Consider the following 24702-nt stretch of genomic DNA (forward strand, 5'->3'; position numbering starts at 1 on the left):
CTCACCATCTCCCTACTGCCCAGTCATGTCCCCAGTCTCCCTGTCTCCCCACTGCTCTGTCATTTCCCACTGTCTCCCAGTCACTCACCATCTGTCCATCTGCTTACCATCTCCAATCTCCCTGTCATCTCCCCATCTCCCCATTTCCCCATCTCCCACATTCCCCCTCCCAGTCACTTCCCATCTCACCACTCTCTCCCTCCCAGTCACTCACCACCTGTCCACCTGCTCACAATCTCACCATCTCTTCATCTCCCTATTTCATTATTTTTTCTCTTTCTCACTCCACATCCCCTCTCTTACTCCAGTATCATCTCTCTCACACTCCAATCCCCTCTCTCAATCCCCATCGCCCCTCTCAATCCAACATCAGCCCTCTTACTCCCCCATCCCACTATCACACACCCTTCCCTCTGTCAATTTTCCGTCCCTCCCTCTCTCCCCATCCCCTTTCTCACTCCCTGCCCACTCTCTCATTACCCCATCCCTCTCTCACCCCAATATTGTCTCTTTCACTCCCCCATTCTCCTCTCTCACTCTCCATCCCCTCTCTCACTGCTCCATAGCCCCTCACTTCAACTCATTCCCCATTCCTTGACACTTTTTTTTCTATTCTCTTTGGACCCTCCCTTTCCTCCCATCTCCCCACTCCCTTAAACACACCCTCTCACATTCCTCCCTCGTCTTTCCCTTCCTCTCAACCACTACCCTCTCCTGCCCTCCCCTTTCTCCTTATTTTCCCCATTCCTTCGTATCTCTACAACCTCCGACAGCTGCCTGGTTGGTCTCTGGATGACGAGGGGGCGATTGTGATCGATACAGTGGACTCCACAGCTCTAAGGAACTACAGCTGCACTCCATACAACAGCCTGGGGACCATGGGGAGCTCTACATCCACCCACATCGTACTGAAGGTCTGAATCTGTTGTCCCCTCATCCACCCACCTTTACCCCCACCACAACACTACTCCCTCTTCCGTCATCCTTACTCCTACCCCTCCCTACCCTGCCACTCCTTATCCTTCCCCATTCCCACCCCTCTCCCTCCCCACCCCCCTTCTCCACTGCTAACCTCTGCCCCCCCTTCCATGGCACACCCATCCCAACTCTCCCCCTCCCACCTCACCCCACTCACTACACCCCCTTCCATCCCTGTCCCCAACATGGTACTCACCTCATGCAGTCACTCTCCCTCTCACTCCCTCCTCCATCGCACCCTCCGCAACTCCCCACCCAACTGAACTCTCAGTCTTTGTCCTCAGGACCCGCCGAAGTTTGTCAAAAGACCAGCGAGGCACTACCAGGAGGAGGTGGGGCAGGAACTGAGGATCGGCTGTCAGGCATCAGGAGATCCACAGCCCAGGATCAGCTGGAGAAAGGTGGGGGAGAGGGGAGAGAGGGAGGGAGAGAAGGAAACGAAAGAGACAGACAGAGTCAGAGAGAGAGAAAGACTGAGATACAGACAGAGAGTGAGCGAGAAAGAGAGATGGAGAGAGAGGGGGAGACAAACAGAGCGAGAGGGAGCAGGACAGAGAGTGAGAGAGATGGAGAGAGACAGAGAATTGAATTGAATTGACTTTATTTCTTACATCCTTCACATACATGAGGAGTAAAAATCTTTACGTTATGTCTCCATCTAAATGTGCTATGTGTAATCATAGTAATTTATAATAATTTATAATAAATAGAACAGTCAATGTAATATAGAGTACAGAAATCAGCGTGAGTTCATCAGTCTGATGGCCTGGTGGAAGAAGCTGTCCCCGAGCCTGTTGGTCCTGGCTTTTATGCTGCGGTACCGTTTCCCGGATGGTAGCAGCTGGAATAGATTGTGGTTGGGATGGCTTGGGTCCCCAATGATCCTACAGTCCCTTTTTGCACACCTGTCCTTGTAAGTGTCCTGGATCATGGGAAGTTCACATCTACAGAGCCCTGCGATTAAGGGAGGTACAGTTCCCATACCAGGCAGTGATGCAGCCAGTCAGGATGCTCTCAATTGTGCCCCTGTAGAAAGTTCTTAGGATTTGGGGGCCCATGCCAAACTTGCTCAACCGTCTGATGTTTTTTTCACCACACAGCTGGTGTGTACAGTCCACGTGAGGTCCTCGGTGATGTGGATGCTGAGGAACTTAAAGCTGTTTACCCTCTCAACCCCAGATCCATTGGTGTCAATAGGGGTTAGCCCATCTCCATTCCTCCTGTAGTCCAGAACAAGTTCCTTTGTTTTTGCAACATTGAGGGAGAGGTTGTTTTCTTGACACCACAAGAAAGAGAGAGGAGAGAGAGACAGAGGGAGATGGAGAGAGATATAGAGAGAGAGGAAGTGAGAAGAGGATGCAGAGGGGAGAAGGGGTGATGGAGCAGGGGAGGGTGCTATTGGAGGAGTATGTGCACTGTAAGGTGTGTAGTGGAGAGATGGAGAAGTGTGTGCATTGCCAGGGCTACGGAAGTGGGGAGGATAGGTGTGTGCACTGCAAGCAATGCAGTGGGAGAGTGGAGTGGGCACTGCGGGGTAGAGGGGACGTGGAGAGTGTGTTGGGGAGAGGAGGGTGTGATGGGGGTGTGAAGTGGAGTGGGCACTGCGAGGGGTAGAGGGAGAGAGGACGGTGTAATTCATGAGAGGAGGGGCAAAAGAAAAGGGGTATCTGATAATTTCCCTCTGCTCCTTTGTAGGTGGGAGGAGGCAGTGTCAACTATCGGGTCCTCGAGGACGGGACCTTGGTGCTAAGGATGGTTTCCCGGGAGCACCACGGGCTCTGGGAATGCATTGCCAGCACTGATGTTGCCATGGTTACCAGCAATACCCTGCTCCAGGTGACAGGTCAGATGTCACTGCCCGTCCAGGCCTCTGGCAGCCACGTTCGTCAGGAGGGCCTGGGGTTTGGTGAGGGGTTTTAGGGATGGGGGGGTGGTTCATTCAGTTTGCAGAGGGGGAGCCACAGTTGGAGGGGGGATGAATTCTCTGTTTGAGGAGGGGTAGAGGTTTCCCAGGGTTTACATAGAGGTTGCAGAGGGCTTGCGGAGAGGTGGATCCTGTGATTTGGGAGGTGGGGGGGGGAGGTCAGTGTTTGGGAGAGTGGTACTCATGCTCTGGGGAGGTGTGTTGGAGATGGCTCCAGGGTCAGGTGGGATGAACTCTGCCCTTTGACCATTGCCCCAGGGACCAGCCCTCACCCGCCTACTGAGCTAACGGTTAGCGCTAGGAGTTTCGGAGTGAACGTCTCTTGGTGTCCTGGCTTCGACGGAGGTCACCAGCAGCACTTCTCTGTCTGGTAAGGCATGGGACAGGAGCAGTGAAGGTGTGTGGGCAGGTGGTGGGCACTGCTCGGGGCTTGTCAGCCTCAAACTGTCAGTGGGGGAGATCTGGGGTCCTATGATTCAGTGACTTATGATTTAGTGGGGGCCAACGCTGCTGTTGACCTTTCACCCTGCCTTTGAGCCTCGGTGTGGACAACTTTACAGCTCTCACCACCCACCGTTCCCTGTGGGCTGGGGTTAGGCCTGAGCAGTACTGTGTGACCTGCTGGCTGAGCGGTGGCTCCTTGGATGGTCTGATGCACCAGTTAGGGCAATACGTCATTGTACACTTGTCCATCTGAATGCAGGGATGAGGTGAGGATTAGAACCCAATCTCTCTCTCTCTCCCTCAACTTCTCTCCCCCCTCTCTCTACTCGGTCCTCTCATTTTTCATTCCATTTGTCTCTTGCCCTCGTGCTATGTCCCTCTTTCACACGTTCTCCCCTTCCCCTCCCTCAGGTTTCATCAGGCGGCTCCCCAACCCCATGACTGGGTTTACCGGAAGGTTCCACTGGGTGCCTCCTGGCTGTGGGTGGAGAGTCTGTGGCCAGAGACGTGCTACCAGTTCAGCGTGTTGGCCCAGAGTGAGCACGGTAGCAGCCTCTTCAGTGAGATCGTCACAGCCTGGACCCTGAGTAAGTACTGACCCCTGACCCTGGACCCGCATCCTGACCTCGGTCTCACGCTGACCCTATACTGACCTCTGATCTAGCCAGCTCAGCTCCATCTGTTCTCAGTCCTACTGACCCCATGCTGACCTCGCCCTGTGACGAACTCCATAGCTCTGCTTAAGTTTGTGGATGACACAACAATAGCTGGCCTCATCAACAATGATGAGCTGGGGTTCAGCGAGGAAGTGGAGCAGCTAGCAGACTAGAGTGAGAAGAACACCCTAAGCCTGAACGTGAAGAAGACCAAGGAGATCAAGAAGGTGCAGATCCCCCTCTGCAAATGCATGGCTCCTCCGTAGAAAGTGCACCATTCCTGGGAGTTCAGATCATGGTTGACCTCACCTGGTCCCTTAATATTACCTCCCTGAACAAGAAGGCAGAGTAGCACCTCCAGTTCCTAAGAATTAGAATTTAGAATTTATTTAAATCTTACATCCATCCCACAACACGAGGGAGTAAAAATCTTTGCATCATGACTCCACTGCAATGTACAGACATGAATTTAAGAGTCCAGTGACTTGTAGAAAGAAGCTGTCCGGTAGCCTGTTGGTCCTGGTTCTAATGCGGTGGTACTGTTTGCCAGACAGAAGCAGCTGAAACAGTTTATATTTGGGGTGACTGGTGTCCCTGATGATCTTCCAGCTGCTGTTTCTTTATACACCTGCTGCTGTAAATGTCTTCAGTGGAGGGAAGTTTACACCCACAGATGTGCTGGGCTGTCTGTACCACTCTCTGCAGTGCCCAGCCATCAAGGTTGGTGCAGTTCCTGTACCAGACAGTGATACAGCCAGTCAGCATGATCCCAATGGTGCCCTGTAGAAGGTCTTGAGGATTTGGAGGCTCATGCCGAACTTGTTCAGTCACCTGAGGTGGAAGAGACGCTGTTGTGGTTGTTTTTTGCCACAAAGCCAGTGTGTACTGTCCAGGTGAGATCATTGGTATTGTGTATATCGAGGAACTTGTAACTACTCACCCTCTCAACTGTAGACCATTGACATTGATCGGGGCAAGGCTGTCTCCGTACCTCCTGTAATCCACAATCAGCTCTTTTGTTTTTTAGACATTGAGGGAGAGGTTGTTACCTTGGCCCACTGTGTCAGTGTGTCAACCTCTCCTCTGTCGGGTGTCTCATCACTGCTAGAAATAAGGCCAATCAAAGTCATGTCATCTGTGAATTTGATCAGCAGATTAGAGCTGTGTGTGACAGTACAGTCATGGGTGTAAGGGGTGGAGAGAAGGGGACAGATAACACAATACGGGGCACCTGTGTTGAGGATCAGAGAGGCAGAGGTGAGGGAGCCTATCCCTACCACTTGTCGGTGATCCAATAGGAAGTCTCGGATCCAGCTGCACAAGGCAGGGTGCAGCCGAGGTCTCTGAGCTTCCTAACATCTCTGGAGGGAATTAGGGTGTTAAATGCTGAACTGTAGTCCAGGAACAGCATTCTAACATATGCATCCCTGTTCTCCAGGTGAGTGAGGATGATGTGTAGTTCTGTGACTATGGTGTCATCAGTCACCGTCATAGCCAGATTACAAACCCAGCACCCAAGTGCCCTCATTACCATCTCGGGTGACTTCAACCATGTTACCATGGCTAGAACACTGCCCAACTTCACGCAGTATGTGAGCTGTACAACCAGAGGGGAGAGGACTCTGGATTTGATGTACGCTAACGTTAAGGATGCATACAGCTCCTCTCCCCTCCCCCCACTGGGAAGGTCAGATCACAACCTGGTGCATCTAAAACCCTGCTACGTGCCTCTGGTGAAGAGTAAACCTGCAACCTCGAGGACAGTGAGGAAATGGTCGGAGGAGGCTTATGAGGCACTCCAGGGTTGTTTTGAGGTGACAGACTGGCAGGCACTCTGTGAGCCACATGGAGAGGAGAGGATATTGATGGGCTCACAGAGTGCATCACTGATTACATCAACTTCTGTGTGGACTGCAATGTTCCGACAAGAACTGTCCTTTGTTATTCAAATAACAAGCCATGGGTAACAAAGGACATTAAGGACATCCTGAACGCTAAAAAGAGGGCGTTTAGAGATGGAAATAGGGAGGAGCTGAGGGCAATACAGAGGGACCTGAAAGCCAGGATCAGGGAGGCTAAAGACAGGTATAGGAGGAAGCTTGAGTGGAAACTCTAGCAGAACAACATGAGAGAGGTCTGGAGGGGGATGAAGACCATCACTGGGTTTCGGCAAACCAGCAACAGAGGAGCTGAAGGTAGTGTGGACAGGGCCAATGAACTTAACCTGTTCTTTAACAGATTTGACATTGTGGCCCCTGTCCATCCCCCACATGAGCCATCTGTTGTCGGCCCCCAACCAACACATATTCCACTCTCCCCTCCTACCCCTCCTCACAGTCCCCCACCCTGCTCTCATGACTATACCCCTTCCCCACACAAAACCACCACAGTGGGCTTTCACAGCTGAACAGGTGAGAAGACAGCTGAAACGTCTCAACCCAAGCAAGGCTGCAGGACCGGATGGTGTCAGTACCAGGGTGCTCAAAGCCTGTGCCCCTCAGCCTTGTGGAGTACTTCGCCATGTCTTCAACCTGAGCCTGAGGCTCCGGAGGGTTCCTGTGCTGTGGAAGACGTCCTGCCTCGTCCCTGTGCCAAAGATGCCGCGCCCCAGCGGCCTCAATGACTACAGACCGGAGGCATTGACCTTCCACATCATGAAGACCCTGGAGTGACTTGTTCTGGAGCTGCTCCAGCCTATGGTCAGGCCACACTTAGATCCCATACAGTTCGCCTACCTGCCCCGACTAGGAGTTGAGGATGCCATCGTCTACCTGCTGAACCGTGTCTACGCCCACCTGGACAAGCCAGCGAGCACTGTGAGGGTCATGTTTTTTGACTTCTCCAGTGCGTTCAACACCATCCGCTCTGCTCTGCTGGGGGAGAAGCTGACAGCGATGCAAGTGGATGCTTTCCTGGTGTCATGAATTCTTGATTACCTGACTGGCAGACCATAGTACGTGTGCTTGCAACACTGTGTGTCCGACAGAGTGATCAGCAGCACTGGGGCTCCACAGGGGACTGTCTTGTCTCCCTTTCTCTTCACCATTTACACTTCGGACTTCAACTACTGCACAGAGTTTTGTCATCTTCAGAAGTTTTCTGATGACTCTGCCATAGTTGGATGCATCAGCAAGGGAGATGAGGCTACGGTAGGAAACTTTGTCACATGGTGTGAGCAGAATTATCTGCAGCTTAATGTGAAAAAGACGAAGGAGATGGTGGTAGACCTGAGGAGAGCTAAGGTACCGGTGACCCCTGTTTCCATCCAGGGGGTCAGTGTGGACATGGTGGAGGATTACAAATACCTGGGGATATGAATTGACAATAAACTGGACTGGTCAAAGAACACTGAGGCTGTCTACAAGAAGGGTCAGAGCCGTCTCTATTTCCTGAGGAGACTGAGGTCCTTTAACATCTGCCGGATGATGCTGAGGATGTTCTACGAGTCTGTGGTGGCCAGTGCTATCATGTTTGCTGTTGTGTGCTGGGGCAGCAGGCTGACGGCAGCAGACACCAACAGAATCAACAAACTCATCCGTAAGGCCAGTGATGTTGTGGGGATGGAACTGGACTCTCTGACGGTGGTGTCTGAAAAGAGGATGCTGTCCAAGTTGCATGTCATCTTGGACAATGTCTCCCATCCACTACATAATGTACTGGGTGGGCACAGGAGTACATTCAGCCAGAGACTCATCCCACCGAGATGCAGCACAGAGCGTCATAGGAAGTCTTCAAACTTTACAACTCCTCCCTTGGAGGGTCAGACACCCTGAGCCAATAGGCTGGTCCTGGACTTATTTCCTGGCATAATTTACATATTACTAGTTAACTAATTATGGTTTTATTACTAGTTATTATTTATGGTGGAACTGTAACAAAAACCAATTTCCCCCCAGGATCAATAAAGTGTGACTCTGACTAGACCGGTTCCATCGGTAGGCGAATTGTAGGGATCCGGTGTGGGTGGTAGCATGTTTCAGATGTAATCTTTAACCAGCTTCTCAAAGCATTAGCTTATTACTGAGGTGAGTGCGACCGGGCGCCAGTTGTTCAGGCAAGGAGACTGAGGCAAATGAGGCTCCCACCGCCCTCCATCTTACACTGAGAGTGCCCTTCTGGGAGGGAGCAGTCCAGAAGTCCCCACAAAGGACTGTCAGAACGGCTAAGAGGATCATAGGAGTCTCTCCACCAACTATCAGAGACATTTATCAGGGGCGTTACGTACACAGGTCCCTTAGTTTTATAAAGAATCCCACCCATCCATCCAGCATCCCTTTGACTCTCTACTGTCAGGCAGGAAGGAGACTATGATGCATAAAGACAAGGACGGTCAGGGTGGGAAACAGTTTCTTCCCTCAGGCCATTCGGCTACTGAAATCTCTGCCGCATCATATTCAAAGTGTCATGGTTAATCTGCTCTGTATCTTATTTATGTATAATTCATCTGTAGTTTTTATCCTTACTATCATAAACTATTGTGAGTTATATGTGTGTTATTTGCATTACTGTGCTTTACACCCTGGTCTGGAGCAACGTCTTGTTTGACAGTATACACATATATAGGTAAATGTCAATAAATTTGACTTGATTTAGTTCAATTCCATGTCAATTCCTGACTCTTAATCCCACATTGACCTTTACCCCTCCTGACTCCTCCAAAACATTGCTCAGCTTTGACCATCTGTGACCTGCGCTGACTCATGATTCTGACCGCTCATCCGACCCTGGACCTCTCAAGGAACATTCCCGCGCTGATCCTGAGCTCTAACCTCTAACCCCGAGCTGATCTCTTCACCCTCTAACTCCCTTTTCACCCCTGACCTATCTGTGATAGGACCATGACCTCTGACCCTAGAATACCACTGGCCTAACGCTATGTTTTCTAATAGCTAATGTCACACTGACCATTCTGTCTCTTGATCCTGAGTCCTGACCTTTGACTTCTGACCTCCAGCCCTTGTTGAACCTTGAACCCATGCTGACCCTCAGCCACAATTCTCTGGCCTCTGCAAGAACTGTGAGATTTCCAAATGCAGACCCGACATTCATAACTGACCAGTAATACGAAGAGTTCACTCCTAAGCTATCTAATGCTCTTCCACCCCCAACAGATGTTCCCATGGCAACAAGCCCACCTTGGCCTCCGGTGATGGAGGGACTTCACCTCCTCCCACCCAGATCCCCTACGGCCAATTGGACGCAGCATGGCATCTTACTGCGCTGGAAACCTCCCCTTCCCCCTTCACTGACTCCCACCACCTACCTCTTGGAGTCCTGGACAGAGAGTGGCTGGAGACTGATGCAAAGCACCATCCCAGCCACCCAAGAGGAGCTTCTGCTGAGCGATCTGGTCAAGGTGAGAGAGTGGGGAGGGAGTTGAAGGATGGATGTGGGGGGATAAAAGAAGAGAGGGAGAGAGGAATGCGGAGAGAGAGACAGGAACGTGGAGAGATGGAGAGAGAGAAAGGGGGAGGGGGATGGATGTGGAGGGGAGAGAGATTGAGAGAGAGGATAGGGAGAGATATGGAGAGAGGAAGGTAGAGAGAGAGAGAGAGGAGAGAGATGGAGAGTTGAGGGAGAGAGGAGAGAGAGGGGAGGGAGAGTGATGGAAAGAGGGGGAAAGGGTAAATGGAGAGAGACAGGCAGGGAAAATGAGGGGAGAGAGGGAGAGAGAGGGAAGAGATGGAGGGAGGGAGAAATGGAGAGAGAGGGTGGGGGAAAGAGTGAGATTATGAGGTGGAGGAGAGGAGGAATGGAGAGAGATAAAGGAGGAGAGGTGGAAGCAATTTAGAGAAGGGTAGAAGGAAAGAGTGTTTTTAGAAAGAGAGAGAAATGTAATTATAGAATTTTGAAACAGTTATGGAAAAAGATAGCACTGATCCCAGGTAAAAGTCCTACTTTGGAGCGAGGCTAATTTTGATTATGGGAGGCTGCATGCAGATAAATGGGGGTTTTAGAGTGAGATAGGGTGAATTCAGGGCTGACACGTTCCTGTAGAATGAAAAGCAAGGCTGTCAGGATGAGGGAAGCCTGGTTGACAAGGGACATTGAGGCTCATGTCAAGAAAAAGGAGACCTGGGTCAGGTACAGGCAGCTGAGAACAAGTGAATTCCTGCAGGAAAATGTGGGATGTATGAGTACCCTTATGAGGGGAATCAGGAGGGTGGAAGTGGGTATCCCTGATATATTGTTTTCAGAGATTCTACAAGTACATTATGATCAAAGTGCTACAAGGGCAATGGGTTCCTTATGGATCAATATGGTTGTCTGTACATGAAACCACAGGAGATGGGTAAAGTCTTAGATTTACAAAATACACATGGACTAAGATGTTAACTGTCCTGTGCTATCATCAGTGGGATCATCAGTTGATCTGTCACCTGTCTTCAGGAGTTTCGGCCCGCTTATGATCAAGACTCCCTCGAGGTGGTGGGCCAGCAGTGCTAAAGCACCACCTCCCACTGGTGAGCTTAAAAACTTGGCATCTGCCTCTATCAGAGTTGTTGGTCACTTCCATCCAACAGATAGTCTACTCTCCAGGTGTCTATGCAACTACTGAAGGGTTTGCAAGATATGTATACACTGTCTGACTATCTGCCCCTCTGGACATACTTGGTCCACACCCATGCTGATCCTTTCTCTGCTGCCTCAGCTACAGCCCTGCTGGTTGACTTGATCTCTCTTCTAGTGAAGCCAAGGTCATGCAGCCACTTCTGGAGAGTGAACGCAATAAACCCACGGCAGCCTACTTCGAATGGATAGCATGAGACCTTCCACCCTCTGTCTCTGCACTCTGATCTTAATTCTGCATACCTGGTTAACTTGCGCTCATGGGCTTCATCGATGTTGTCTTCCCAGGGGACTGTGAGTTCACCAATAACCGCTTCTCTACTGGTGTCAGACCATACGATTATATCTGGACACAATGTTGGAAAAACTATTTGCTCCGGGAAACTGCCTTTCCCGTCCAAGTCAGCCTTGACACACCAATCATTGGCTGAAGAAAGTATACTTGATCGTGAGCATGTGCTGTACACCCTTGACTTGGAGCCTTCTTTCACAAATGATATGCGATGTTCTGTGCAGCATGGGGCATGAGATAAGTTGTGCTGCAGTATTCTCTGCTCAACTGCTTCTGTTACAACTTTGAGAACGTTGTTATGTCTCCACGTGTACATGCCGCTGGAAAGATTGACTCTGCATGCACTCAAGATATGTTGAAGTGTTCCCTTTTCGCCACAAGCAGCACACCTGTCTGTCTTATCTTCATACCAGGTGCTGAGGTTGGCAGGTGTTGGGAGCAGATCGTACGCTGCTCTGCATAGAAAAGAAATGCGGAGCGGTTCCATCTGCCACAGAACATTCCGAGATAGGTGTCGTTGTTCAACACTTTCCCACCAGGTCCAAGCCCCTTGTTTGGCCAGGCCAGCTGTTTTAGTTAACCTTTTCTCCTCTTCTACCTCTCGTACTTCTTGTGTCACAAGCTCACGGCGCTCCTTACCTGTAGAAGATGAGCACCACTTGTGGGTTGTCCATCCAAGTCCCTGGCAGCCTAGCTGGATAGCCCCAACCGTCTCCTTGTGCTTCAATCTGGACTCTGCCTCATCAACTGCTACACGGACTGACCACTTCCTGCCTGATCTCACACTCGGCTGGGTGTTCTTGATGACAGGGTCTTTTGAGTCTCGAAGCATCAAGAATGATCTTACCTTGGCTACCTTGACCTCTTCAACAAGGGATTGCACTGGGATGGTAAGCTTTGTCTGGCTACTGTGGATTGCAACATTGGTGAGGCTGCTCGGTACTCCAAGCCAGTTCTTCACATACTTGTTGATCTTCCGTTCCATTGCCTCAACGTGGGACATTGCCACTTCATAGACAGTTAGTGGCCACATTATCCGTGGCATCAGTCCGTACTGCAAGCACCACAACTTCAACTTGCCAGGCAAACTACACTCGTCAACAGACATCAGACCTCTGCTGATCTGTTCTCCTGTTTCTTGAACCCTCTTGGTGTCTCTCAGCTCCTCTGTGTACCATCGCCCAAGGCTCTTAACTGGTTGGTCCTGAATGGATGGAATCTCCTCTCCACAAAGGATGAAATGAAAGTCAACCAGCTTTCCTCTCCTAAGAACAAGGCTCCTTGACTTCTTGGTCTTGAACTTCATTTTTCCCCAATCCATTAGCTCCTCGAGTCTAGATAGTACATTTTCCACTGCCTCCGTGCTGGGACCCAAAAGGGTAAGATCATCCATGAACGCTCATATTGGTGGTAACTCCCCTCCACCATCAAGTGCGACACCTGGTCCCACTGATTCTGCAGCCCTCACAATGACCTCCATGGCTAACACAAAAGGGATGGGTGAAATCGTACATCCCATTGCGATTCCAACATCCAAGCTCTGCCACCTAGTTGTAAACTGCTGAGTGGAAAACCTCATCTGGAAATTGTTGTAGTACTGCATAACAAAGTTCCTCACCTTAGCAGGAATCCATAGGAATTCCATCGCAAACTCAATCAGGACATGGGGAACAGAACCATATGCATTTGCCAGATCAAGCCAAACTACAGCCAGATTTCTTCTCAACCTTTCTGACTCCTGGATGGTATGCCATATCATACTAGAATGTTCAAGGCATCCTGGGAAGCCTGGTATTCCTGCCTTCTGCACAGATGTATTTACCAATCCATTTTCAATCACAAATGAAGATATTCTTTCTGCCAGATTGCCAAACATAATCTTCCCCTCTACATTCAGGAGTGAAATTGGTCAGAACTGATTCAATGTAGAAGAATTCTCTTCCTTCGGGATGTATACTCCTTCAGCCTCACTCCATGACAAAGGAACAACACCTTGTCTCCACACCACCTTTAACAATCTCCACAAGTAGTTCCTCAGCTGTTCACACTTCTTGAATACCTTATACGGCACTCCATTAGGTCCTGGCACTGAGCCTGACCTTGCCTTTCTGATGAACCGTTCGACTTCTGCCAGTTTGGGTTCCGACAGATCGAACTTCACTCCTGACTTGGTAGGCTTCACAAGCCCTGAAATGTCAAGCAAAGGGGCCTCCTGCTGTTCATTAGAGTAAGTGCTTGCTAGGTGATCCTCAAGTTCTTGTTGAGAGATGTTAAGCTGCCCGCTCTTACTTTGTTCAAACAGTTTCTTTGTGAACTCGTGAGGGTTCTCAAAGAACAACTTTCTTGCCTTCTCTCTCTTCTTTCTCTTTTTACGTTGTGACTCTGCATGACGGAGTGATGCTAACTTTATTCGAAAATGCTCTTGGAGATCAGCAAGCCCTGGCTTGTCATCCTCACATGCTACCTTCCACCTCTGTCTCAATGATCTCTCCTCAACCTATTAATCTCCTTCTGGCGCCTGCTTGGTTGCTGTGTAGGCTATGTTTTCTTCAACTCAACCAAACCAAACCTGTACTTTCCAACATCGTAAATCATATCGCCCATCACTTCCAACTTTCTCTTTGATGTTCCCCTGAGAGTGTTCTCCAACATCATACTGATATCCTCATCAAATACACGCCAAGCCTTCTCATCTGCCATTGCTGGCCACTTGACCTTCCTCTTCTTCTCTATCTCCTCGCCACCACCATCATGCGAAGGATCTACCTGGGTGCTGTGGTCTGAAACCTGACCTGGGTTATCTCTCGTCTGACCTGGAGTATGATGACGCTCTCCAGAGCGAATCATTGTGGCTTGCGAATCAGTGGTTGAAAAGACCACATCATCTGTGCTTGGTGAAGAAATCTCATCTTCATCCACTGGGATGGAATAGCACTTCAGCTTTGCTTGGTGGACTCGTAAACCTTTAATGCTGAAAAACGCTCTCCCACATCAACACACTGGACACTCAGAGCCTCTTATCCTAGCTCTTGGTCTTTGTCTATATTGACTGTGGAGAAGGACATGAAAATCAGGGAGTTCAGGGAGGAGAACAGTGATGTCCTGGAATATGTCCACATTACAACTGAGGAGGTGCTGGCAATGTTAAAGTGCTTAGGGGTGGATAATCCCCCCAGGCCATTATGAGAAGCAGAGAAGGAGTTTTCTGTGGCACTGGTGAGGTGCCAGGAGACTGTAGGGTGACTAATATTGTGCCTTTATTGACAAAAGGAAGGTCAGGCTAGCATCAGTGATTGGAAATTTACTGCTGGAGATTCCAAGAAACAGGATCTATCTGTATTTGGAAAGGAAGGAACTGATCAGAGATAGTCAGCATGGCTTTGTGCTGGGAAGCTATGTCTCACAAATTTAACTCAGAGTTTGTGAGAGGTGTCCTGGAGAATTGCTGAGGACATTGTCTACATTGACTTTAGCAAGGTCCACGACAATGTCAGATGGTGGGCTGGTCTAGAAGGTGAGATGACATGGGACCCATGGTGAGCTAGCTATCTGGACATTAAATTGGCTTGGTGCTCAGAGTTAGTGGGTGGTGATGGGGGGTGGGGGCGGGTAGAGAGTTGGTTTTCAGATTGGAGGCCTGTGACCAGTGACATGTGCTTCCCAGTATTATTACTAATTTGCATGAAAATGTAAGTGGTTAGTAGTTTTTAGATGCCACGAATATTGCTGGTATAATGGGCACTGAAGAAGGTTGTCTAAGGTTTCAGCAGGTCTTACATCATGTGGGAAAGTGGGCATAGAAAGGCAGATGGGATTTAACTCAGACAAGTGTGAAGTGATATATTTTGGTAACAGGACTTTTACACTGTAATTGGCAGGGTCATAGGGAGTGTTGTAGATCAGACGGACTGAGGGGTATAGGTACATAATTCCCTGAAAGCGGCAACACAGGGAGATGGGGTGATGAAGAAGGCATTTGGCACACTTGCCTGTATCCAATGAGCATTGAGTCCAGAAGTTTGCACTACAGCTGTACAAGGTAATGGTGAGAATGCACCTGGAACATTGTGTGCAGTTCTAGGAAGGGTGTGTTTAAGCTTGAGAGGGTGTAGGAAAGATTTATGAGGATGCTGAAGGATTTGAGTTGTAAAGAGGGACTGGATAGGCAGGAATATTTTCTCTGGAGCAGAGGAGGTTGAGATGTGACATGACAAGGGTCTATAACATTATGACACAGGCAGGAAAGAGGAAGAGGTCCTACACAGTGAGTATTTAGAGTTAGGAAAGGCTGATGAGAAGGAAATCTAAGGCTGTAATCTCTGGATTACTCCCTATGCCATGGGCTAGTGTGGGTAGGAATGGGGTAACAGCCGGATGAATGAGTGTCTGAGGAGACAGTGCGGGGGACAGGGTTTCAAATTCTTGGATCATTGGAGCCTTTTCCTGGGAAGGGGTGAATTGAACAGTACAAGAGGGTTGAGGGGTTTGCTGATGCTACTCGGGAGAGTTTAACCTATTTTTGCAGGTGGCTGGGAACCAGAGCCCCAAGTCAGTAAGGGAAGGATCGAACCAGAAGGTAGATGTCAGGGAAGGACGTGAAAAGCAAAATCGAAATAACAGGTATGTTGGGTCGGATAGTCTGAAGTTTATTGCGAGGAGTATTATGGGTAAGGGTGATGAAATTAGAGCATAGATCAGTACATGGAACTACAAAATTGTATCCATTTCTGAAATTTGATTAAGAGAGGGGCAGGAATGCGTGATTAATATACCAGGTTTTCAAAGTGGGAGAGTTTTAAATTGGAGTAGGACAAATTTCAAGGGCATTTGGCCACAACCAGGAAGTGTTAATTGGGATCACCTTTTCTCTGGCATGTGGGCATGTGGCCAAGTGGTTAAGGCACTCAACTAGCAACTTGAAGGTCGTGAGTTCGAGCCCCAGCCGAGGCAGCGAGTTTTATCCTTGAGCAAGGCACCTAATCACACATTGCTCTGCGACGACACTGGTGCTAAGCTGTATCGGCCCTTGCCCTTCCCTTGTACAACATCAGTGTCGTGGAGAGGGGAGACTTGCAGCATGGGCAACCACAGTCTTCCATACAACCTTGCCCAGGCCTGTGCCCTGGAGAGTGAAGACTTTCCAGGTGCAGATCCATGGTCTCGCAAGACTAATGGATGCCTTTCTCTGGCAAGTCCACATCAGGCACGTAGAGGGTGTTTAAAGATCAATTGCATAGAGTACAGGAAAGGTATGTTCCTGTTAGAAAGAAAGACAAAGATGGAAAGATAAGAGAACCTTGGATGTCCAGAAAGGTGATGAATTTAGTCAAGAAGAAAAAGGAAAAGAATGTAAAGATTTGGAAGTTGGGATCAAACAAAGCACATGAGGTGTATAAAAATCCAGAAAAGAACTAAAGGCAGGAATTAGGAAAGCCAGGAAGGGCCATGAAAAGTCCTTGGCAAGTAAGATTAAGGTGAATCCCAAGGCATTGTATACATACATCAGAGGAAGAGGATAATGAGGGAGAGGCTGGGACCACTCAAGGATAAAGAGGGGAACATTTGCTTGGACACAGAGAATGTGAGTGAGGTACTTAATGAGTACCTTGCTTCAGTATTTCCCAAGGAAAAGGATATGAGGACCAGGAGATCAGTGTGAGTATAGAAATACATTAGGGCGTTTAGATGTCAAGGAAGAGGGGGTCTTGGGCCTCCTAATAAGTATTAGGGTAGATAAGTCCCAGGGTCTGGTGGGATTTATCCCACATTATTGAAGGAGGCAAGAGACGAGATTGCTGGGGCCTTGACCAGTATTTCTGTGTCCTCTCCAGCCACAGACAAGGTTCAGGAGGACTGGCAAGTGGTTAATGTTGTACCTCCATTTAAGAAGGGAACAAAGGAAAATCCTGAGAACTATAGGCTGACAAGTCTCACGTCAGGTGAAGGGAAATTGCTGGAGAAAACTCTAATGGATAGGATATGTGAGCATTTGGAAACCTGTGGCCTAAGGCTTTGTGCGTAGCTTACGCCTTATGAACTTGAGTGAGTTTTTTGACAAGGAGATGAGAGAGATTGATGAGGGTAGGGCAGTGGATGTTATATACAAGGATTTTAGTATGGTGTTTGACAAAGTCCCTCATGGGCAGCTAACCAGAAGATTAAGATGTAGGGGGCCTGCAGTGAATTGGCTGCTTGGTTTCAGAACTGGCCTGTGCACAGAAGACAGAAGATATTGGTTGAAGGGACTTATTTGAGCTGGACGTCTGTAATTAGTGGAGTTCTGTAGGGATCTGTGCTGAAACCTCTGGTGTTCGTTATGTACTGTATATAAATGACCTGGATGAAAATGTAGATGGGTGGGTTAGTAAATTTGCAGATGATACCAAGATGGTGGAGTTGTGGATAGTGTAAAAGACAGGCAAAGAATACAGCAAGACATAGACCAGTTGTAGATATGGGCTGAGAAATGGCATAGGATTATAGAAAAGTACAGGTCAGAAACAAGTCTGCGCTGAAACCATTTAAACTACTTACTTCTATGGACCTGCATCGAGACCGTAGCCCTCCTTATCCCTATTATCCAGGTACCTATCCAAACTTCTCTTAAACATTGAAATCAAGCTTGCATGGAATACTTGTTTTGGCAGCTGGTTCCACACTCTCACTACCCTCTGAGTGAAGTTTTCCCTCATGTTCCCCTTAAACTTCTCACCTTTCACCCTTAAGCCATGACCTCTGGTTGTTGTCCCACCCAATCTCAGTGGAAAAAGCCTGCTTGCATTTACCCTATCTATACCCTTCTTCATTTTGTAAACTTCTATCAAATCTTTTCTCAATCTTCTATGTTCTCAAGAACACAGTCCTAACCTATTCTATCTTTCTTTATAACTCAGGTTCTCCAGTTCTGGCAACATCCTTGTTAATTTTCTCTGCATGTATTCAACCTTGTTTGCATCTTTCCTGTAGATAGGTGACCAAAACTGCACACAATACACCACATCAGGCCTCACCTACATCTTACACAACTTCAATATAACATCCCATCTCCTGTACTCAATACATTGATTTATGAAGGTCAATGTGCCAAAAGCTTTCTATATGACCCTATCTGCCTATGACGCCACTTTCAACGAATTATGGACCTATATTCCCAGATCCCTTTGTTCTACCACACTCCTCAGTGTCCTACCACTCACTGTGTAAGACCCACTCTGGTTGGTCTACCGAAATGCAAAGCCTCGCACATGTCTGCATTAAATTCCATCTGCCATTTTTTAGCCCATTTTTCCAACTGAGGCAGATGCCTCTACAAGCCATGATGACCTTCCTCACTGTCCACTGCACCCCCATTTACAAATTTGCAGATCCAGTTAACCACATTATCATCTAGACCATTGATATAGATGACAAATAAAGAAGAGCCCAGCACTGATCCCTGTGGCACACCACTAGTCCAGTCTGAGAGGAAACCTACCACTATCACTCTCTGGCTTCTCCCACAAAGCCAATGTCTAATCCAATTTATACTTAATCTTGAATGCCAAACAAATGCACCTTTTTGACCAGCCTCCCAAGTGGGACCTTGTCAAATGCCTTACTAAAGTCCATGTAGACAACATCCACTGCCTTGTCTTCATCCACTGTCCTGGTAACTTCCTCAAAAGACTCTATAAGATTGGTTAGACATGACCTACCAGGTACGAAGTCATGATGACTATCCTTAATCAGTCCATGTTTATACAAGTGTTTATATATCCAGTCTATTAGAATATCTTCCAATAACTTTCTGACAACTGTCAGACTCACTGGCCTATAATTTCCTAGTTTATGTTTAGAGCCTTTTTTAAATAGCAGAACAATATAGGTTATCTGCCAAACCTCTAGTATGTCCCATCGTTAAGGATGGCTTAAATATTTCTGCTAGGGCCTCAGCAATTTCTGCACTTGCCTCCCGTAGGGTCCGAGGGAACACCTTGTTGGGCCCTGGGGATTTATCCACCCTGATTTCCCTCAGTGTAGCAAACACCTCCTCCTCTGTAATCTGTACAGGGTCTATGAAGTTGATGCCGCTTTGCCTCACTTCTGTAGACTCCGTATCTGTCTCCCAAGTAAATACAGATACACAGAAAGCATTTAAGATCTCCCCCATCTGTTTTGGCTCCACACATGGATTACCATTCTGGTTTTCCAGAGGACCAAGTTTGTCCCTAACAGTCCCTTTGTTCTCAACACATCTGTAGAATCCCTTAAGAGTCTCCTTCCCCTTGTCTGCTAGAGCAACTTCATGATTTTTTTAGCCCTCCTGATTTTTCTTCAGTGTTCTCTTGCATTTCTTGTACACTATAAGCACCTCATTTGTTCTGGTTTGCCTGTACCTGCTATGCATCTCCTTTTTTCTCTTAACCAGGCCCTCAATTTGTCTTGAAAATCAAGGTTCCCTACACTTGTTTCCTTTACCTTTTATTCTGACAGGCAAATACAAGCTTTGTAATCTCAAAATTTCATTCTTAAAGCCCTCCCAGTTTCCAAGTACAACTATGCTAGAAAACAGCTTGTCCCAATACACACTTGCCAGATCATTTCTGATACCATCAAAATCGGCCTTTCCCCAGTTTAGAATCTCAACCCGCAGACCAGACTTATCTCTTCACATATTTACTTTGAAACTAAGAGCATTATGATCACTAGATGCAAAGTGTTCCCCTACTCAAACTTCTGCCACCTGCCCTGTCTCATTGCCTAATAGCAGATCCAGTATCAGAGGTTCTCTCATTGGGACCTCTACGTACTAATGAAGGAAACTTTCCTGAACATTTTTGACAAACTCTATCCCATCTCGTCCTTTTACAGTATGGGATTCCCAGTCAATATGTGGAAAGTTAAAATCACCTACTATAACACCCTTGTGTTTCTCCGTTGCACCCATAATGTCTCACTAGTCATATTTTCCAGTCTGTCCTGATGGAGAACTGCCATGACATTTTCCCTGTCTAGTAATGCCACCTCTCCTCCTTTAATCCCTCCTGCTCTGTCACCTCTAAAACAGAGGAACCCTGGAATATCGAGGTGCCAGTCCTGTCCTTCCTGTAACCAAGTCTCAGTAATGGCTACAACGTCGTATTTCCAGGTGTTGATCCGTGTACTGAGCTCGTCTGCCTTTCCTACGATACCTCTTACGTTGAAATATACGCAGCTCAGGACACTAGTCAAGCCATGCTCAGACTTTTGATTCCTGACTTTGTCTGAGGTCTTATCGGCATCTGCCTCCACAACCTCTCCACTCTCTGCTCGCTATCCCCCTTCAATTCTGGTTTAAACTCCATCATACAGCATTAGCAAACTTTTTAGCTGGGATATTAGTCCCCCTCCAGAGCAGGTACAAACCGTTCCTGTACAGGTCCCACCTTCAATGGAAGAGAGCCCAATGATGGAAAAATCTGATGCCCCTTCCCCTGCACCAATTCCTTAGCCATATATTAAACTGAATAATCTTCCTGGTTCTGGCCTCACTGGCACGTGGTACTGGTAGTAATCGTGAGATCACAACCCAGGAGGTATAGCACCTAACTCCCTGAACTCCCTTTGCAGAACATCATCACTCGTTCTACCCTGTCATTGGTACCCACATGGACAATGACCTTTGGCTGTTTACCCTCCCACTTAAGAATGCTGAGGACTCAATCTGAGATGTCCCAGGCCCTGGCACCTGGGAGGCAACATACCATCCTGGAATCTCATTCTCACCCACAGAACCTCCTGTCCGTTCCTCTAACTAACAAATCCCCTATCACCACAGTGTGCCTCTTCTCCCCCCTTCCCTTCTGAGTCACAGAGGCAGACTCAGTGCCAGAGACCCAATCACTGTGACTTTCCTCTGTTAAGGTCAATCCACACCCCGCCCCACCCCCCAACAGTACTCAAAGTGATACTTTTGTTGAGGGGGACGGTCACAGGGGTACTCTGCAATGGCTCCTTAACCCCTTTCCCCTTCCCGACTGTCACCCTGTTTCCTGTGTCCTGTACCCTGGGTGTAACTACCTCTCTATAGGTATCATCCCTTCAGCCTCTCAAATTATCCAGAGTTCATCCAGTTCCAGCTCCAACTCCTTAACGCAGTTTGTTAGAAGCTGCAGCTGGATGCACTTCTCACAGTTGTAGTCGTCTGGGACACTGGGCGTCTCCCTGTTTCCCCACATCCCGCAAGAGGAGCATTGCACTATCCTGCCTGGCATCTCTGCTGTCCTAGCTGAGCAGATATAAAGAAGGGAAAAAAAGCTTAACCTGGAGCTTTTCCTTTTCATTACTTCCTCTGACTGAAGCCTTGAAGAGCTAAAGCCTCAAGATCACCAGTCTGACTCTGTCCACTCAGACGACGGCCGCTGTGCTTATCCCGTCTTCCTTTAATTTGCCCTTGCTAATCAATCTCAAACATGGATTGGTTGCTGGTCAAAACTGTATTATGCTGCCGTGACTCTCTGCTTCCTTTTCTACTCAGGCAGTGGACCTGAGTGAAATCACCTCCTCTCTGGGAGTGAGAGGGTGAGGGCGAGGGGAAGGGGAGGTGGAGAGTCAGAGGGAGAGGGAGGGTGGAAGAAGAGGGCGACCGAGATGGAGGGGAGAGGTAGAGAGGGAGGGAGATATGGGGGGGAAGGGGTGAAGGGGACTGGGAGAGCGGGAGAGAGGGAAGGAAGAGGGGGGAGAGGGGAGTGGTAGGAAAGGGAGCAGGCAGGAGGCTGTGCTTGTCCCTGCCTTCCTTTAAGTTGCCCTTGCTAATCAATCTCAAACGTGGATTGGTCGCTAGTCAAAGCTGTATTTTGATGCTGTGACCCGCTAATCCCTTTTTCTGCTTGGTCAGTGGACCTGAGTGAAATCCCCTTCTCAGACTTCCAGTGTCCAGATTGGTTGCTGGCCAAAGCTCAGTCAGATGGAGTTTAACCCAGATAAATGTGAGGCGTTACACCTTGGTAGGGCAAATGCATGGAGACAGCACACTGATCCTTAGTGTTGTCGCTGAGCAGGGAGATCTCGGGATCTCAGTTCATAGTTCCGTGAGAGTGGCTACACAGGTCAATAAGGTGGTTAAAAAGGCTTGTTTTTGTTAGTCAAGGCACTGAGTTCAAAAGAGTTCACAGGGTGTAGCTGGTATCCGGAAAGAGTTGCCGGAGGGGCGGAGGCAGGAATAGGAACATTGAAGAGGCATGTGGAGGGATATTTCAACGAGGGACGTGGCTTTAATGCAGTTTAGTATGGGGTGGGCAGAGATTTAGTGAAGAGCCTATGCTATTCTGCAACCATGAGAGAGAGAGAGGCAGGCATATTGATAGACAAAGGAAAAGAGGAAAGAGAAAGAGATGGAAGAAGAGTGGAAGAGAAAATAGAGGGAGAAATGAAAAGAGAAAGAGGAACTATAAAGGAGTGAGGAAGAAAGAGAGACAGAAAATGAGAGAGAGAGAGAGAGAGTGGGAGAGAGAGGGAGGGACAGAGCTAGAGGAACAGAGGGCTGGAAAGAGAGAGACAGAGAGGGACAGAAATAGGGAGAGAGGGAGGGAGGGATAGAGATAGGTGAAGAGAAGGAGGAACAGAGAGCTGGAAAGAGAGAGAGAGGGACAGAGCTAGGTGGAGAGAGAGAGAGAGACAGCCGGTGAGAGACGGACAGAGTGCTAGACAGAGGAAGAGGGAGAGAGGGAGGGACAGAGAGCTAGAGAGAGAGAGGAGAGAGAAAGGGTTCAGAGAGAGGTGGAGAAGAGACAGAGAGTGAGGGGTACAGGGTCAACCTGGGGACAAATTCCCTCATACTGTTTCCTCTTCCCCCTCCAGGACACTCTGTACCACGTGCGCCTGCGCTCCCGGCGTGGGCCTTGGATCAGTGTGCCCAGCCATGTGGTGAATGTTTCCACGGGAGGTGAGTAGTGCCTGCCAAAAAGGCCCCACTTCCCCCACCCAGTGGGGGCAGCTAGTGCGAGGCCGGCAGACGAGGAGCAAGTTGGTCACAGAGAAGGGAAGCCCCACCCTGACTGCACAATGCAGGGATCGAGTGTGGGCATCACTGCTGACAGCAGGACAAAGTGGAGGCTTCAAGGGGGTGTCCGCCGGGATCTGAGCTGTGGGAGAGGTGTGAGGGCATGGGGTTTCCATGGGGTTCTAGGGGTGAGGCGGTTTAGTTGTGGGGGGAGACAGGAAACTGGGGTCATTCTTCTAGGAACAGCGATGCTGGTGAGAGTCTCAGATGGAGGGAGGGGGTCCCCATCAGAGGAGAGGTCAGGGTCAGGGTCGCAGAATGAACATGGTGGGAGTAGCAAAAAGAAGCCAAGGGCAGCACTGTGTCAGGGTCGGGAGGGGCAAGGGAGGGGCATCAGTGCTGCCAGGGGCAAATCTGTTGTTTAATAGGTGGCAGAATCAGTGAGGGAGAGTGGGGAGAGATGAGGTGTGGGAGAAATGGGGTGTGGGGAGAGATGGGGTGTGGAAGAGATGGGGTGTGGAAGAGATGGGGTGTGGGGAGAGATGGGGTGTGGAAGAGATGGGGTGTGGGGAGAGATGGGGTGTGGAAGAGATGGGGTGTGGGGGAGAGATGGGGGTGGGGAGAGATGGGGTGTGGGAGAAATGGGGTGTGTGGGAGAGGTGGGGTCTGGGAGAGTTAGGGTGTGGGGTTAGATGGGGTCTGGGGAGAGATGGGGTGCTGGGAGAGATGGGGTGGGAGGTGGTGGGTGTGGGGATAGGTGGGGTGTGGGGAGAGGTTGGGTGGGGTTGAGATGGCGTATGGGGAGAGGTGGGGTGGGGGAGAGATGGGGTGTGGGGGAGAGATGGGTGGGAAGAGGTGGGGTGGGGTTGAGATGGGGTATGGGGAGAGGTGGGGTGGGTGGTGGTAGGTGTGGGGAGAGGTGGGGTGGGCGAGAGATGGGGTGTGGGGAGAGGTGGGGTGGGGGAGAGATGGGGTGTGGGGAGAGGTGGGGTGGGGAGAGTTGGGGTGTGGGGAGAGATGGGGTGTGGGAGAGATGGGGTGTGGGGAAAGATGGGGTGTGGGGTTAGATAGGGTCAGGGGAGAGATGGGGTGTTGGGAGAGATGGGGTGGGAGGTGGTGAGTGTGGGGATAGGTGAGGTGTGTGGAGAGATTGGGTGGGGGAGAGATGGGGTGGGGAGAGGTGGGGTGGGGTTGAGATGGGGTATGGGGAGAGGTGGGGTGGGTGGTGGTGGGTGTGGGGAGAGGTGGGGTGGGGGAGAGATGGGGTGTGGGGAGAGGTGGGGTGGGGGAGAGATGGGGTGTGGGGAGAGATGGGGTGTGGGGAGAGGTGGGGTGGGGGAGAGATGGGGTGTGGGAGAAATGGGGTGTGGGGAGAGATGGGGTGTGGGGAAAGATGGGGTGTGGGGTTAGATGGGGTCTGGGGAGAGATGGGGTGTCGGGAGAGATAGAATGGGAGGTGGTGGGTGTGGGGAGAGGTGGGGTGGGTGGTGGTGGGTGTGGGGAGAGGTTGGAGTGGGGTTGAGATGGGGTGTGGGGAGAGGTGGAGTGGGGGAGAGATTGGGTGTGGGAGAGGTGGGGTGCGGGAAGAGAGGGGATGTGGGGAGAGATGGGGTGTGAGAGAGATGGAGTGTGGGAGAGATGGGGTGTAGGAGAGATGGGGTGTGGGAGAGATGGGGTGTAGGAGAGATGGGGTGTGGGAGAAATGGGGTGTGTGGGAGAGGTGGGGTGTGGGGAGAGATGGGGTGTGGGGAAAGGTGGGGTGTGGGAGAGTTAGGGTGTGGGGTTAGATGGGGTCTGGGGAGAGATGGGGTCGGAGGTGGTGGGTGTGGGGATAGGTGGGGTGTGGGAAGAGGTTGGGTGGGGTTGAGATGGGGTATGG

At 49.6% G+C, this 24702-nt stretch overlaps 1 protein-coding gene across 1 annotated transcript in view; it reads left to right on the forward strand.

Annotated features, from left to right (window-relative positions):
* igsf9bb (immunoglobulin superfamily, member 9Bb) overlaps window positions 1-24702 on the forward strand; it is a 55451-nt gene that overhangs the window by 19358 nt on the left and 11391 nt on the right. The window contains exons 9-15 of the mRNA XM_063039134.1: window positions 774-914; window positions 1263-1379; window positions 2674-2821; window positions 3161-3272; window positions 3758-3933; window positions 9114-9358; window positions 22682-22766. Coding sequence (XP_062895204.1) covers window positions 774-914; window positions 1263-1379; window positions 2674-2821; window positions 3161-3272; window positions 3758-3933; window positions 9114-9358; window positions 22682-22766 — 1024 coding nt within the window. The remainder of the gene's footprint in view (window positions 1-773; window positions 915-1262; window positions 1380-2673; window positions 2822-3160; window positions 3273-3757; window positions 3934-9113; window positions 9359-22681; window positions 22767-24702) is intronic.

Source organism: Mobula hypostoma (assembly GCF_963921235.1).
Source record: "Mobula hypostoma chromosome 13 unlocalized genomic scaffold, sMobHyp1.1 SUPER_13_unloc_1, whole genome shotgun sequence".
Taxonomy (NCBI): domain Eukaryota; kingdom Metazoa; phylum Chordata; class Chondrichthyes; order Myliobatiformes; family Myliobatidae; genus Mobula; species Mobula hypostoma.